The sequence below is a fragment of the Bidens hawaiensis genome, unplaced genomic scaffold, assembly GCF_021521415.1.
Source record: "Bidens hawaiensis isolate Kalapana, Puna unplaced genomic scaffold, B.hawaiensis_p1.1 tig00005142_1, whole genome shotgun sequence".
Taxonomy (NCBI): Eukaryota; Viridiplantae; Streptophyta; class Magnoliopsida; order Asterales; family Asteraceae; genus Bidens; species Bidens hawaiensis.
This window is the reverse complement of record NW_027491327.1, coordinates 510,288-525,139: the sequence shown is the minus strand read 5'-3', so window position 1 is coordinate 525,139 and position 14,852 is coordinate 510,288. Positions and strand designations below refer to the sequence as shown.

Genomic DNA, 14,852 nt, shown 5'->3' with positions numbered 1-14,852 from the left:
GTGTTGAGTTTAGGTTCCAAAAAGTAAAATAAAACTTGTCTTTAAAAAATGTATATAAATATATGCATATATTAAAGTCTAAAGGGTATTATTTAATTATTTGCAGGGTGAAATAAGCTTTGGATGCACTGCACAAGCATGAACTAAAAGCAAATTATGTTTGTATTGAATTAAATAAGTACTTGTGATTTTGTGTATCATGTAAATATAATTATCTACAAATGGAAATAAAAATCCAAAAAAATAAAATAAAAACTGGCTAGAACATTATCGGGTAACTTGATGCAGCCTAAAAAAAACCATTATACCTCAAGAATTAAAGTAGCTTTATATCAAACTATAATGAAAAAAAAATACCCGGATATTCAGTTGCCTAAAAACCGCAGATTTACAGGTTATAACTGGTTTAAAAAAAAAAGCAAAATCAAGTATTATGGTGTGCGCTTTCATAAAAAATTTCGACAATTAGCGGCTCTACATAAACAGGGGACTTTTACTTCATCCTGCACATCTTGATCAAATTTGTAATCATACCTGTCATCACAAAAGACAGATGATATAAAAACTTCTACCAAACAAACTCATTTTTTAATTTTTTTTAACAATATGTAAAAATCATACGTCAGTTCATCGCCAGCTGCAACGTTGGTTTTAGCTATAAGAACAATCCGACTCTCAACACCCATACTCAAAATCCTAGCATAGCAATTGGGCATACACTGCACAAAAGAGTCAACAATTTGGATCAGTCAAACTAAGTAGAAAGTCAAACGTTGAACTTTTTACAAAGGAAACTTACCGAATGATTGATTAAACGAGCCATATTACCCTTATCCGTCGCATCAATTACAATATCCTCACTAATTTTAAACAGCTGCAAAACAAAATAATATTATATTAATCACAATAAATACTAAAACAATAATTAACTTTCATAATTAAAGATTTAAAGAATTAACTCACACGGCAATCTTTCCCTTGTGACCTATATTGTACCTCCCTTAAATCCGCAACACTACGCCTCACTTGCTCACCGCGGTATTCAAGAACCTGCAAAATAATACAGTTAATAAAACAATTAATGTGTTTCTAGAAACATTTTGAAAGAAATAAAAATACCATTTCTCCTTCTAGAATCTTCCGGCGTGCAAAGAGGCCCCATCCATGTATTCCAGATTTACCGAAACAGATCCGGTGTTTTTCAATCCTCTGAATTTAGAGACACATCACACACGATAAGAACGATGCATAAGTGCACGTATTAACATGACCCGTAGTTAAACCATACCTGTAAAGTATTGAGTCGTTCCTTGAATGTAGAGCAAGTATTCAGATCCTGAATTTCCTGTATTAAAATAAGAATTAAGACGAGAATATGTTTTTAGATTAACAAAATATTAAAAAAACGATTATGAGATTACATTGTGAGAGGTTAAGCGATCAATTGCATCTACTGAATGCTGGGTCGGGCCAATTAACCGGTGGAATATTGCTTCTTTCAAGTCATTCTAAAAATAAATAATAATAAAATATATAGATGTGAGAGAAAGCAAATGGATATGATTTGTCATTAATTTAATATAATAATTTAAAAGAAAAACGCACTTTTGTAGATTTTCGTCTATAAACACGACACCTGGCAGCCGATTGTGGCTCAATCTCCTCGTCATCCTCGACTGTTGATGAAGTCGAACTTGTACACTGCACGAGCCTTGACCCCCTAAAACTCTGATTATGATTATTGTTTTCAAGTAATCCTTTTGCACAAAACACCTCTGAAGAAGTCCTGATCACAATCCCGTTATCTGCAGGGGTTCTGAATAAAAATAACCACGTAAAACAATTTTTTAATAATAATAATAATAATAACTAATCCCAAAAATCAATAATGATAAATAATAAGTTTTGTAGCATTACTTGTGGAGAGCACAATATGTTGACCATTTGGTTTTATATGTCCCGCCTTTCTCAGATGAATGCAACTGAAACAAACATTTTAGTGTCATCAAATATTCAAATTAATGTTATATTATATCTGAAAAAACAATTTATGGATAAATTACCTCAACACAGTAACCGGCCCGTGAAGCACACATGGCATGGAAGGATATGGAACATTTGCAACATTGTATGCACGAACCATGAACTTGCTTGCAAATTACACATCTCTACAAAAAAGTTCAAAAAAAAAAAATAAGCACGATAAAGTTTGGCTTTGGTCAACATGTGACATTGTTTGTAATTTTTACCTTTACAAATGATTCAGGTGGAATCCTATAAAGTCCAACTGCGGGTTCCATCTTTTCACCACTTAAGAAAGCGACCTCGGGTCGGAACCATGCACATATGACGTGGACCCACAACGTATCAACATTAGTTGGCTTCAAGGCACCGCCTGTAGAAAAATGATACAATTTAATGTTTGTTTTTCATCCCCGTGGTTTTGATACTTTAACCCTTTCAGTCCAAAATGGAATTTTTTTCATATTACCATTTTCGTCTCTAGCACTAACTCTATTAGATTTTTATGTTAATTGACAGGGTATTTTGGTAATTTCATATCGAAGGACAATTCAAGCACCTTCTTAAAACAATTTAATAGTTGGGACAGCCCAACTGCTATTAGTTACATATATAATCCTTAGGTGTAAAATGACTGAAATGCCCTTTTCATTTAACAAAAATATCTAACAGAGTTAGTGCCAAGAACGAAAATGGAAAAATGACAAAAAAAAAATCCATTTTGGACTTGAACAAACTTAACTCTGAAAAACAATAAACTGAAAACAGAGTAAACGACTACTTTAACCTTTAATGGGGCAGAGACAACACTCCCTCTTAACCTCGGGCGTTTCACACACCCTACAAACCCAAGATGTGAAATCATTCATGTCACGAACTCCATAGCATTCTTGATGGACAGCTATTTGGCATCTGATAACAAATAAAAATAACATTATTGACCCTGATTAAATAAACCGTTCACAATTTTATTACATTGCATATTGAAAAAATAAATAATCAGACCTGTTACATATAATGATTTTGTTAATATCATAATCCTCATCCCATCTACAGATTGCACACCGTTCGGTTGTCCACTTTGCATAAATAGGTTCATACTTCACTACAGTTATCAAAAAGATCAATATTATTTATATAAAACAGTAGAAGTACTAAACTTAAGAATATGAATTATACCTTGAAGAAATGAATACAGTTGCTGTTCATCTAACTGAGTCGAAGCAACCTTATAATAATCAATCTTTAAGTCTACAAGCTGCAACGTTAAATGTCAATAAGAATAATAACGGATATACCATACTTTAATCAAACTATACCATTTTTTCTAGTGGTAACATCGAATCTTTGACTTTAATGCTGTGTTTCCACTTTTTTGCTCTGGATCCGGTATGTCGTTCCCATTCGGATGGAGTTTGCTTCCTGGTCCCACATGAAACACACTTGCACTCAATTCTGATACAAACATATAAAAACTTGAGTTAATTAAACATTATTTAAAATTTCAAAACCGGAAAAATGCGAACTTACAGATGAAGATTTGTATAGTAAATCCCTTCCATGTCCGTACAAACAACATGTATCTTCTCAGGAATTGTACTGTAGCCATTGCTTTCGGTACAGCTGCTGACTTTGGGTTGACTTTCATCTACAACTATTTGGTCAAACGCATGTTGATCTTTGCACTCGGTGCAGTAATATACATTGTTTTCCATATCCTTATATCAATACAACCAGTTAAGTCAAACTCTAAAAATTTAAAAGTCACGAATCAATAAAACTGCTAGTAAATATAATAATACCTTGAAACAACTGCTTGAAATATCATCATGTACCCAAAGATTACAACCATCACAGCATTTCTAAACAAGTAAAGATAATCAGAATCCACTCGTTATGCAAAATAAAGATACAAAATAATATCCGCAAAAACTTACCTTATTACGGTTGAAATATTCATGATCAAGATCCGTAGCGGGTCCCACACGGGTCTCAACCAAATCCGAATCAATAGAACATTCTTGTTTATCTCTATATCCAGAATTCAAATTCCCATTTTCTATACTTAACGCCTCTTCTATCGCCTTACGAAAATCCACTCGTTTGCAACCAAATAATTGAGTTTGTCCCTCAAATCTAAAATTTTTATAAAAGTTTTAGTAAACCATTATTAGTACTTTTTTTACTCGGGGTATCCTCCGTTTACATGCATCACAAGGGGGTCGGATGACTCGGATCAAAAGTTTACATTTTTACCCTCTTGTGATGCTGTAACATTCGGGTACCCCAAATAAAAATACTCCCATGAAAATCAAAGCCGTCTGGGATGGGGAGGCAGGGAGGTCGACCGCCTTAGGCCCGAAAATTTAAAAAAAAAAAACTACATATTTATATATTTATAAAAAATGGTATTATGCCCAATCAAAAGTTTTGTTTAAGCAATATCCAATAAGTCAGGCCCAAAACCAAATTCATATACAATACTCGATTATTTTTTATATATAAGTAATCGAATTTATATTTTACTTATTTTACTTAAGGCCCGAATTTATACTCATCTTCAGGCCCAAATTTTTTAGTGATTCTTGGAAACGGCCCTGATGAAAATATAACTAAAAAGTACAACAAATAAAGCACAAAGTACCTATCCATATACTGCAAAAATGGAAAGATCATTCCACCCTTCACCCAAGCATAATCCTAAACAACCAAAAATAATAAACACAATCCAAAAACCATTAAACACGAAACCGAATAATAAGGTAACCGAATAACCGAAATTTAAAAACCGAGCATACCCGAGTTCCTTTCCTTGAATACCCGTAAAACATAACACAAACAGTGTTGGCAACAAAAGCTTTCTGCACAGAAACAGGAGCATCATGTTTCGCATGAATCACAACCGCGGGCCAAGCCGGAAACCTATTCGAACACTTTGCCCAAACAATATCACCCGTCGCAAAATCCAGCGGGCCAAATAAATCGATCCGGTTGTTCTTCTTCACCTCCCTACTAACATTATTACTATTATTATTGCCATCAAACACATTATCATCGAAAAACACCGGAGCATCAATAAAACACAAATCCACTTCCATCTCCACATTCGGCTTCTTCTTCGATACGAATTCCCCGTCATTAAATGGGTTTTTCCGCTTATTCGAGCTCTCGTTATCGTTCTCTTTATTCCACGACCCGTTCCCTGAATCAGCAAACCGAGACGGGCGGACCGAAACCCGTCCGCGAGACGACTTAAGCAACTGAATTGAACACGAATTGGGCTTCAATTCAGTACCCGAACACCAGGCGTTAACCACATTATCATATTCGATAAAACCCGGTCCGGTTTCGACGTTTTCGACAATTGCTCGGTACTCTGTAGCTGTTCGTTGTTTCTTGACGAAACTCACGGGCGGATGATAATGGGTTTGTTTAAGTTCATCAATCGTCTTCATTTGTTCATCGAACAGAAACCCTAATTTCAGAAACTGAGTCCAATTAAGGGTCCGGGTGAATCGGAACACGTCGAAACTGATAATTTGAGCAATTGGGTGACTGAATCGGTAATTGAAATGAATCAATCGACGAATAACCGATTGAATTGGATAATTTGGTGGGTGTTGATCGATTCGCCACAAAAACTCAGCAATTCGATTGGAATGAAGACGCGAAGGCGGAAAAAAACCCTAATTGGATGGATTGAAGAACAATTTGGGGGAATTGGATGATTATTAAATCTGGGTTTCTGCGAATGAATCGAAAGAACGAGGTATGAATGAAGGAGATAATAAAAAGATTTAGGAATGAATTGTTTTCAAGTTATATTATTATTAATTAATATTAATATTATACGACGATGTGCTTTTGTCAGCGTAAATATAAAGGCTATGGAGGTTTGCAGAGTGGCACCTGTGGTTTGTTTATATGCAAAGTTTAGACCTTTCATGACAATAAGTTTTGTTTACTTATTTAATGTTAGGAGTATGCAACAAAGTAATACCTAGACGGATTGGAGGAGGGCAAATAAACCGATAAAAAATTCGCAAATTCAAGAAACCTGACAGGAGAAACACACAACACTAACTCTTTTAGTAAGTCCTTCCACCAAAAAATTTCAACTATTTTTACGTACACGAATACTTCAAATGGGCTACTGGTTAAATTCATCACATCAGGATACACTCGTCTTTTGGCCGGTTTAAATCCCAAGAGATTTTTGATATTTTGCGGCCTATATTTTTTAAAAATTACTTTTAACCTAGCGATTAACATTGAAACGGGTATACTTTTGGATTATTTTTAAAAACAAGTTTTTTGTATTAATTTTTTGTATTATAATTATACTTTTGGATTGTATTTTATTATGGAATCTTATCCTTTTAGGTTATTTTTTGAGTTGAAGTTGCAATTATATCAAATTACAAAGTAAGTTATTTAGCACGATTCAACCGGTTGTACCATTTTTTAGCACAATCCGTGATGTGCTAAAAGTAGTTATATAAAAACACGCTAATCTAGACACTAAGTAATAAATTCTAGACTCTTAAACTTAACTAAACTACTAACCGGCAAGTGAACCGGTCGACTCTAGTACAGCTAAGTAAGTCCGGTTATCGAACCCACGAGACTCTTTAAATTACGTTTACTAGCTAATTAGACTCGACTACAAAACACGACTTATTATTTATATTTGTTTAAGGGGGTTTTTATTTAAAATACTAAATTAATACTATAATTAAAACTAATTAAGAAAACAAATAAATTAAACGAAAACAAAGTTTGTTATGAAAATAAGATGATGATGAGAAAACTACCTAGACTAGACTCCCTTAAATTTTGGTAATGAATTGACTCGGGAAAATATTTAGTTATGGACTGGGATCGTCAAATAGACACTTAAAAGAAAAACCAAATAGGACCCCTGACCCTTCTCAAGAGAAAGCCTATGGATTTCTAACAAGTTTTAACGCACACCAGTATTAAAAATCAAGTTCGCTTACGGTCACCCAATTGTTTACAGTTTAGTTCCTTTATACGAAATCCTACCTTACAGCGCGGAAATCAAAGACAGTTTAATATATCGAATTGATTCAATAGACAATAATTAAATAATCAAACCTAGACGGACTCCTTACGAAGAACTAAATCTAGCAAGATCAAATAATAAAGATCTATCAATAACCTAGCATCTTACAGATTTAGGTTAGCAACACACTTAGGTTTAATTAATTAATAATTATTATTCCTATGATCTTAATGCATATCAATCATAAAATAGTCAAAAACATAAAGTAGATGACCTAATAGTAACCTATCATAATGACAAACAATAATCTAGGCAACTATGGAATAATAACAATTAATCAAACAATCCTAAATATCCATATGCATCAATTTAATATGATTAAACCTTTTACTAAATCATAAAAATCATAACGATAAATAAATTCCAGATCAAAACACAACGTCAAAATAGGTTCATCATAAGCCTAGGCAGTCTATAATTTTTAGCCTAACATCATAAAATAAAACAAAACAATAATAAAGAAATTCATGGTGGAAAACAAAAGAAACGAAAGATTAAAGGCGATAAAACCCGTGGTCTTCGTTCTTGGATGATAAGCACGCCACCGTATGATTCCAAGCCTTCAAAACCTCCAAAAGATCATCTCTTGAGCTCCAAATTTTGTTTATGGCTTTCAGGTTATGATTAGGGTTAAGTTTATGGGTGTTTATATAGACTTTTAAGGCCCATAAACTTAAAATTAGTAGAAGATTCTGTAAATCTAAGCCCATAAACTTAATATTTGTAGAATATTCTTATAGAAAACTGAGTCCAAAGTCTTAATATTTGTAGAAGATTCTAGAAAACTGAGCCCAAAGTTACGCGCGACGGGCCTTCTCCCATTTTGCTTGTTTTCGCCCTCTTTTTGACATGGTTGAAACCCGGAACCTAAAATATTCAAATAAATTAGTAATACACAAATTCTAATAAAAACCGAACGAAAACTAATAAAATATTATATTAAATATACAAGGGATTTATATATATTTAGCTTTATATCAATCCGGTGCGATTAAAAAACCGGTTTTTAAAACGATTTCCTCACCTAAGGCTAACGCACGTGAACACTCGCCCAAAGGCACGACAGTGCGGTGAGATAAAACACATTCACTTCAAGTATCCAACTAATTAACATCACATACTCGTCTAGTCTGTCATCATCACCTAGTGCCGGTAAAACTAAATAATTAAGACAGGAATCAAACCTAAATTATATAAAAACCAAGTCTTTTTTTTAAGACTTTATCACAATTTATCAGTATTCTTTATCCTTGTCCTTTTTTTTCTTTCAAACAAAACGAATAATAATAAATTATTATTTCATCGCCTTCCAGTTACAGAATTCACAAAGATCCAGAGTGATCAGAGTTACTGACACGGTAAACAAAACGTGGTCTCCAAGGGTCCAAGATGAGGGTAAAAAGGTAAACTAAGTGCATTTTTCTGTTACAAAACTTCTTTCTTTTTTCTTTTTTCCTTGCTTTTTTTAAGTTTATAATTAATCGAAATGTCACGAGCTTTAATTTTTTTAACTTTAAGAAAAATAAAGTATGGATTATTATTTATTAAGTCTTTTAATTCACCACATGTGGCCTAGTGGTAGGAAGACTTTGGTTCTCCAGTAGATACCCAAATTCGATCACCACTTGAGTCATTTTTGTGGATTATGGTAATGAAGAATTTGAGTTAGACCTTGTGAGGTTGTCGGTTTGAATCCTGAGTCAACCTAGGTTTTTTTAAGTTTATAATTAATCGAAATGTCACGAGCTTTAATTTTTTTAACTTTAAGAAAAATAAAGTATGGATTATTATTTATTAAGTCTTTTAATTCACCACATGTGGCCTAGTGGTAGGAAGACTTTGGTTCTCCAGTAGATACCCAAATTCGATCACCACTTGAGTCATTTTTGTGGATTATGGTAATGAAGAATTTGAGTTAGACCTTGTGAGGTTGTCGGTTTGAATCCTGAGTCCACCTAGGTTTTGTCTCACAGTGTGCTACGCTAGAGATATGCTCTTGTGACGGCACAATAACTGTCAAGTGACAGCTGTCGGTATGGTTTCCGCGGGAACGCTTAAGCCAAACTCTAAAGCCAGCGTGGGACTGGTTAAAATAACATAATCTGGCCAAAGTGGGCAAGTGGTTCTCTAATTTAAGAAGTGTGATGGCCAAAAACACAAGAAAGTCTTCATTTAAAAAAAGTTTTATTAAGTCTTTCTATTTTACGGAATATTTGTATAAGAATATTATAAATAATTTATGATCAAGTTATTCTATAAAGGGAAATAAAAATGAGAAGGATGAGAAAAATTTATAGCTACACAAAAAACCTCTAAAAAAATAATTAAAAAAATCATAACTCAAAATATAATTAAAAATAAATAAATAAATAAAAATACAAAAATGTTTCCACCATCTTCCTCATTTTATTAGTTATTGATTGTGTTTTTTTTTTTTGAGGGGAAAAGATTATGGGAACAAAAACTAAAAAAAAACCGAATATTCCCACCATGCACCGTGACAAAAGGTGGAATATTTGTTAAGGGTAACTTGTCCTTATCATGCTTTACTTGTGAGGGACTAAATCCCTCAGCATAGTATTGTGTAATTACTGGTTTACACTTTCGGGTAAGCGAACGATATCTTACCAAACATAAACATGTTTTCCATACCCACAAGTTTGGGAAGTTGTTCGGGCTTGTTCAAAGTGGCATCCCGTGTCGAATGAGGTTGAGTCAGCAAAGTGACAAAAACGTCTGAAAGTGGAGAGTTTAGCATGGGTGGTTCAGATGCCTGTTGTAACCAAGATCTTAATATGGATTTTAGCGATGATGATCCGGTTGAACCAGAACGCCAGATTGGGAAGGACAATGCAAATGCAAAGGGAAAGTGAACATGATCATATTTGAACACAATTGACGATCCGAAATTGGTTGTTATAAAGGATGAGTATGCAAAGCTTTTTGAGTTGCAAATCGAGAAGATGAAAATGAAGCAAAAAAGTAAGTGAATAGGTGACCGAGATTGAGCGAGAAAAAATTTGTTTAATGGAGGTCGAGCAAAAGGACAAGGCTGAGCGGAAAGATTTCGATATCATTACGCGAGTTCTTAGCAATCTACACGGAGAAGAGCTCGAATTGGTGTTGGCTTTGAACAAAAATCACAAAAGATATAATATAATTTTCTAGTTTTGTTAGTTTTTTTGTATTTTTTTTTCTAGTTTTTAGTTTATTATTTGCAATTTTCTTTTTAAAATTAATGTACTCGTTTCCACTATTTTAATTTATGTGTTTTAACTTATTTTACAAATATTATGTTATAGCTTTAAATATATACTTAGTATTTAATAAAAAGAAAAAATAGAAAATGAAGAATGAGAAGAAAGAGGGTGAGGAAAAATGAACGATACAAAGTTGACGTAACGCATCCGTGTCGCTAGCCTTAGCAGTTTGGATTATTTTATTAAAATCTATTTTTTCATTAAAAAAATGTTACTTTATGGTATTTTAACTTTACTTAAAACTGAAGTTAAGTGGAACTTTATGGTGTTTTAATTTCTTCATTTTTTTTTCTACCTCATACATAAAACACCACCCCTCCTAATTACCCAAACAAAACTAACTCTCACCGGCTGGCTTCCATGGAGGATTCTGATCATCATCAATCTGTAGCACTCCAACGATGACCTTTTGACCGAAATCCTTATCCTGTGACCTCCATCCTTCGTATGTAAACACTGGCGATCGCTTTTAACTCACAGACGTCCTGTGTCAAAATCATGCATTCTTGTAACGGTTTATTACTTTGTTATACTTTTCACAATGGTGCTAGTGAATATTATGTTTTCAATCCCACCACCAAGCAACTCACAGGAAGATGATGATGAGGTACAACGTTCATGACAAGAGTTTTAATCGAATATATAGTCAAACCAACGACGACTTTAGTTATGCAACCTCAAGTTATCATCGTTACATTGAAGCGCTGTCTTCTTTCTAAAAGACAATTTCGTATGTTTCATTTTTCGTCATTAAGGTGTTTGAATGCGTGTTTTAAAACATGTTGCATAAGGCATGTGAATTCATCTGGATAATGTTTTGTGTTTGTTGAAAACTTTGTTTATCGATCGCGTATGGTTTGTGTTTGTGCGCCTCTGTTATGGTAACATGTTATCTAATTTTGATTTTTACGCAACAGTATGCACCTTTTATTAACCAACTTGACTAATTTTCTTTACCAGAATTCATAGACAAATTGATGTGAATATGATGAGCAAGAAGCTGAAAGGCTTTATGGTTCTTATACATGTTTGACTCTTAAAAAGTCAAACAACAGATTCTTAGTATTTCAACCCAATCTAAACACCTGGGATGGCCATTGGTGCTGTAACTACACTTAAATCCAGATATCACAGTAAAATCTTTTAAGTTTTGTTAATGAAAGGCTACGGGGATATTGATATGATGCTCGTTCGTTTGATTAAATGAACACAAACTTTTTGTTCATGTTCGTTCGTTTATTAAATAAACAAACATAAACGAACCTCTCGTCAAACGGCTCATGAACAGTTCACTGAACGTTCAGTTCGTTTACACGCCTTAAAGGTACACATGCCATTATTCTAAATATAAAAATGTGCTGATCCAGTCAAGTTCACATGGTAATTCAAAAGTGACATTTAGGTAACTCAAAACCTCATAAGCTGTAACATTGAAAAAACATGTGACTCAAAAAACCAACACCAAAATTACTTTCAATCACTCAAAAAACAAGTATATCACATCCTCAAAGGGTATACCTGATAACATCAAATACAGCATGAATCCAACCAATACCAATCTTCTATCTATCTGTACAAAACTCTGGTCTTCAACAATCTTTAACAAAAAGGCTTTTGCCCAAATTTCATGTTTTGCTAGCTCGAAACCGAATATACTTTTGAACATTTTTGCATGATTTTACAACCATTTTTAACCTCTAGTGAACAGGATCCAATTGGAATGATGGATTTGGAGGAAACTTGTTGGGTGTTTTCAGCTTCAAAACTTCTAGGACAAAAGAAGTTAGTATGATTGAAGCAAGAACGAACCCATAACCGATCTTCCATGAACTCCCTGCATCAGCAAGCTGAATTCCTAGTAGTATATTTAGACAACCGAAAAACAACGCGATTCTTCCAACATAATGATGGTACCAATTCCAGTATCTTCTGTGCTTGCTGTCCTTTTCAGGTCTTATAAAGAATGCTATAACCTGAAAATGCAAAACATGTTTAGAAAATTGACTTTTGAAGTCAAACCTTTCTGATTTGATTTAGTCAAGATTTAGAATTTTTCATATTTTCCAACAAAATGTTTTTGTTTTTCTGTAGGCTTTGTATTTAATTACTAAACCCAATAATGTTTTTTTTAATTTACATAAAATATGTGCCGAATTTGGAATTTAAATTCGGTCCGCTTGACCTTAAAAGTCAAAGTTGTAAATTGTGTAGTGATTTTTGAACCTGGAGAACACTGAGTACGATGGCGGTTATCCCTAAGCCTTTGTGTGCTGGTGCATGGAAATTAAACTTGTTATACATGTTTAATCCGACAAATCCTGCGGCGACAGCAAATATGAACCCGACAAACTGGAATCCCACGTGCAAATAATACCATAACGGATCCTTGTGTTTGAAGTATCTAGCAATAATAGCCCCATATGGTAATATTATGCCCCACCCGAGTAAACCCAATGCTCCATGAGTTGTTTTTGAATGATGAAGATTGCTAGAAGACGTTCCTGAATTTGAACTCGATCCTGATCCTGATCCTGAAAAACCCGAGTGCAAAAAAGTCAAATATTTGACTTAAAGGTCAACAAGTTCGATGATAAAACGAACCTTGGGAGAAGTCCAAGTAGATAGTTGTCTTGTCATCGTGAACCGATAAAAGGTGGTGCTCGGGGTACCTACTCGAGAATGCTAATAAAATGGGTTGCGTTTTGAGTTTACTCGGGTACTTGAGTTGATATGCTAAGTGAATATTCCCACCATAAACCGTGACAAAAGGTGGAATACTTGTTAAGGGTAACTCGCCCTTATCATGTTTTACTTGCGAGGGACTAAATCCCTCAGCATAGTATTGTTTAATGACTGATTTACCCTTTCGGGTAATCCAGCCAACCATAGCACTCGAGTTTAGCATCATACCGTCCCTTGAAAACCCCATCGCAACATATCCACTTGTATATGTTGCCGATAACACAATCGTCACAACATGGTCTTTACTTTGCGAGAACTGTTTTTGCGTGTAAATAAAATCGTTGCATTTATACATTCATACTCGTTTGTCGAAATAAACAACTACCATTTCAAATATTTTAAAAATCGAAGAACACTTACTCGAATAACAAACGAGTTCCATGCTGGTTTACACACCATATGGGACATATTAGCATATGGTAGAGGAAGGATTGAATTGATATCTTCATTGCATTCGTCGCCTACCACCAATGAAACCGCCACAAGTGACACGAGAACCGCCAAAAGCCAGAATCGGGGACCCGGAATCATCTCAAAATGAAGGGAATGGCAAGCACAAAAGAAGCAAGAATAGAGATAGATTGGAATGAATGAATGAGTGGGTAACAAGTTTAGTTTATGATGCTGGTTTGTAAAGATTTCTTAAATTTGAAGGTTTTCTGGTTGGTAGGTGTTGATGAGGGAGGTGGGTAATCATCATCATCATACATGTTATTTTCCCTCCCTTTATTCAAATGATCTTTCTATTTTTACTTTATTTGAGCTCATGAATGTTATTATTTTTTTTTATTTAACGACGAATTTCTTGTGTGTTTTACCACCGTACTTTCTAATTTGGAGAGTCCCGTTATCTAACTTTGGCCAGACTGTGTCGTCTTAAATGGACTCATGCTGGCTTCAGAGTTTGGCTTGGGTGTTTCCTGGGAAACCATACCGTCGACTGCCACTTTACAGTCGTTGTGCCACCACAAGAGCAGAGCTCTCTGATGTAACACACTGTGGGAATACAACCCGGGTGGGCTCGAGATTCGAACTAACAACCTCGCAAGATCTAGCTCAAATACTTCATTGTCAATATCCACCAAAAGTGCCACAAGTGGGGATCAAACTTGGATCTCCACTGGAGAACCCAAGCTTTCTACCACTAGGGCACAAGTGAGGGATTCATGAATGTTATTTACATACCTCAAATAAATTTATTTCTATTTTTAAAAAGTTCTTTTATTTTTTTAATAAATGGGTTAAAGGGTCATTTTCGGGTCGACTTGAATTTATGTCTGTGCGGGTTATTATTGAAATCTTTGACACAAATAATAATATGGGTTGGGTTTAGGTTGCACATTTCAACCCATCAACCTACTAACCCATGCCAACTCATCAACTCAAGACCCAAAAGAAAACTTAGCATTTGACATACATAGTTTTCTTGTTTTGTATTGTGGGGTATTGTAGGATAAGGTGTTCATGTTTTGCTGGGATGATAATTGGGCATTGCGTAAGAATGTGTTAAAAGGGGGACACTATTTATCATTTAAGGTTAAAGGTCACAACAGAGTTTGTTGGCTATTATATATACAATAATTTTGTATTCTCAAAAAGGAATAATTTGATTGAGTGTGAGAATTAATTTGTTAGGTTTAGTTGTGTTTTCTATAATAAAAATATATATTTTTCTAAACTACGAACACTTTGGCTACTAAATAATATATCGGTTAAATCATTTATTGGTTTTCAATCATGGG

At 34.2% G+C, this 14,852-nt stretch overlaps 2 protein-coding genes across 3 annotated transcripts; both read right to left on the bottom strand.

Annotated features, from left to right (window-relative positions):
• Positions 1-262: 262 nt before the first annotated feature.
• On the bottom strand, positions 263-5,565 carry LOC143628954 (histone-lysine N-methyltransferase ATX3-like). Its single transcript, XM_077098384.1, has 20 exons — positions 4,821-5,565; positions 4,667-4,722; positions 3,960-4,158; positions 3,825-3,884; positions 3,553-3,740; positions 3,342-3,477; positions 3,202-3,280; positions 3,028-3,127; positions 2,810-2,934; positions 2,250-2,395; positions 2,064-2,168; positions 1,918-1,982; positions 1,606-1,816; positions 1,422-1,508; positions 1,289-1,345; positions 1,120-1,209; positions 964-1,050; positions 800-874; positions 622-719; positions 263-534 (listed from the first exon to the last, which is right to left on the bottom strand). The coding sequence occupies exons 1-20, from the start codon at positions 5,475-5,477 to the stop codon at positions 447-449; spliced, it is 2,709 nt and encodes a 902-aa protein (XP_076954499.1). The 5' UTR covers positions 5,478-5,565; the 3' UTR covers positions 263-446.
• A 6,497-nt stretch (positions 5,566-12,062) lies between these two features.
• LOC143628953 (cytochrome b561 and DOMON domain-containing protein At3g61750-like) lies at positions 12,063-13,698 on the bottom strand. Of its 2 annotated transcripts, none has more exons than XM_077098382.1 (4): positions 13,471-13,698; positions 12,970-13,366; positions 12,592-12,899; positions 12,063-12,341 (listed from the first exon to the last, which is right to left on the bottom strand). In XM_077098382.1, the coding sequence occupies exons 1-4, from the start codon at positions 13,639-13,641 to the stop codon at positions 12,066-12,068; spliced, it is 1,152 nt and encodes a 383-aa protein (XP_076954497.1). In that variant the 5' UTR covers positions 13,642-13,698; the 3' UTR covers positions 12,063-12,065. The 2 variants fall into 2 exon arrangements, with proteins under 2 accessions (XP_076954497.1, XP_076954498.1); XM_077098383.1 differs by having other exon boundaries at positions 12,592-12,893.
• Positions 13,699-14,852: the final 1,154 nt, after the last annotated feature.

What these genes read in the sequence shown, in the direction of transcription:
- LOC143628954 (XM_077098384.1), bottom strand. Translation starts at nt 5,477, where the DNA reads ATGAAGACGATTGATGAACTTAAACAAACCCATTATCATCCGCCCGTG. An exon ending in ACATATTGTGCTCTCCACAA is followed by an intron (nt 1,817 to 1,917) that starts GTAATGCTACAA and finishes ATTTTTATTCAG; the next exon opens with AACCCCTGCAGATAACGGGA. An exon ending in CACAAGGGAAAGATTGCCGT is followed by an intron (nt 875 to 963) that starts GTGAGTTAATTC and finishes TTTGTTTTGCAG; the next exon opens with CTGTTTAAAATTAGTGAGGA.
- LOC143628953 (XM_077098382.1), bottom strand. Translation starts at nt 13,641, where the DNA reads ATGATTCCGGGTCCCCGATTCTGGCTTTTGGCGGTTCTCGTGTCACTT. An exon ending in GGAACTCGTTTGTTATTCGA is followed by an intron (nt 13,367 to 13,470) that starts GTAAGTGTTCTT and finishes ACGCAAAAACAG; the next exon opens with TTCTCGCAAAGTAAAGACCA. An exon ending in CTACTTGGACTTCTCCCAAG is followed by an intron (nt 12,900 to 12,969) that starts GTTCGTTTTATC and finishes CGGGTTTTTCAG; the next exon opens with GATCAGGATCAGGATCGAGT.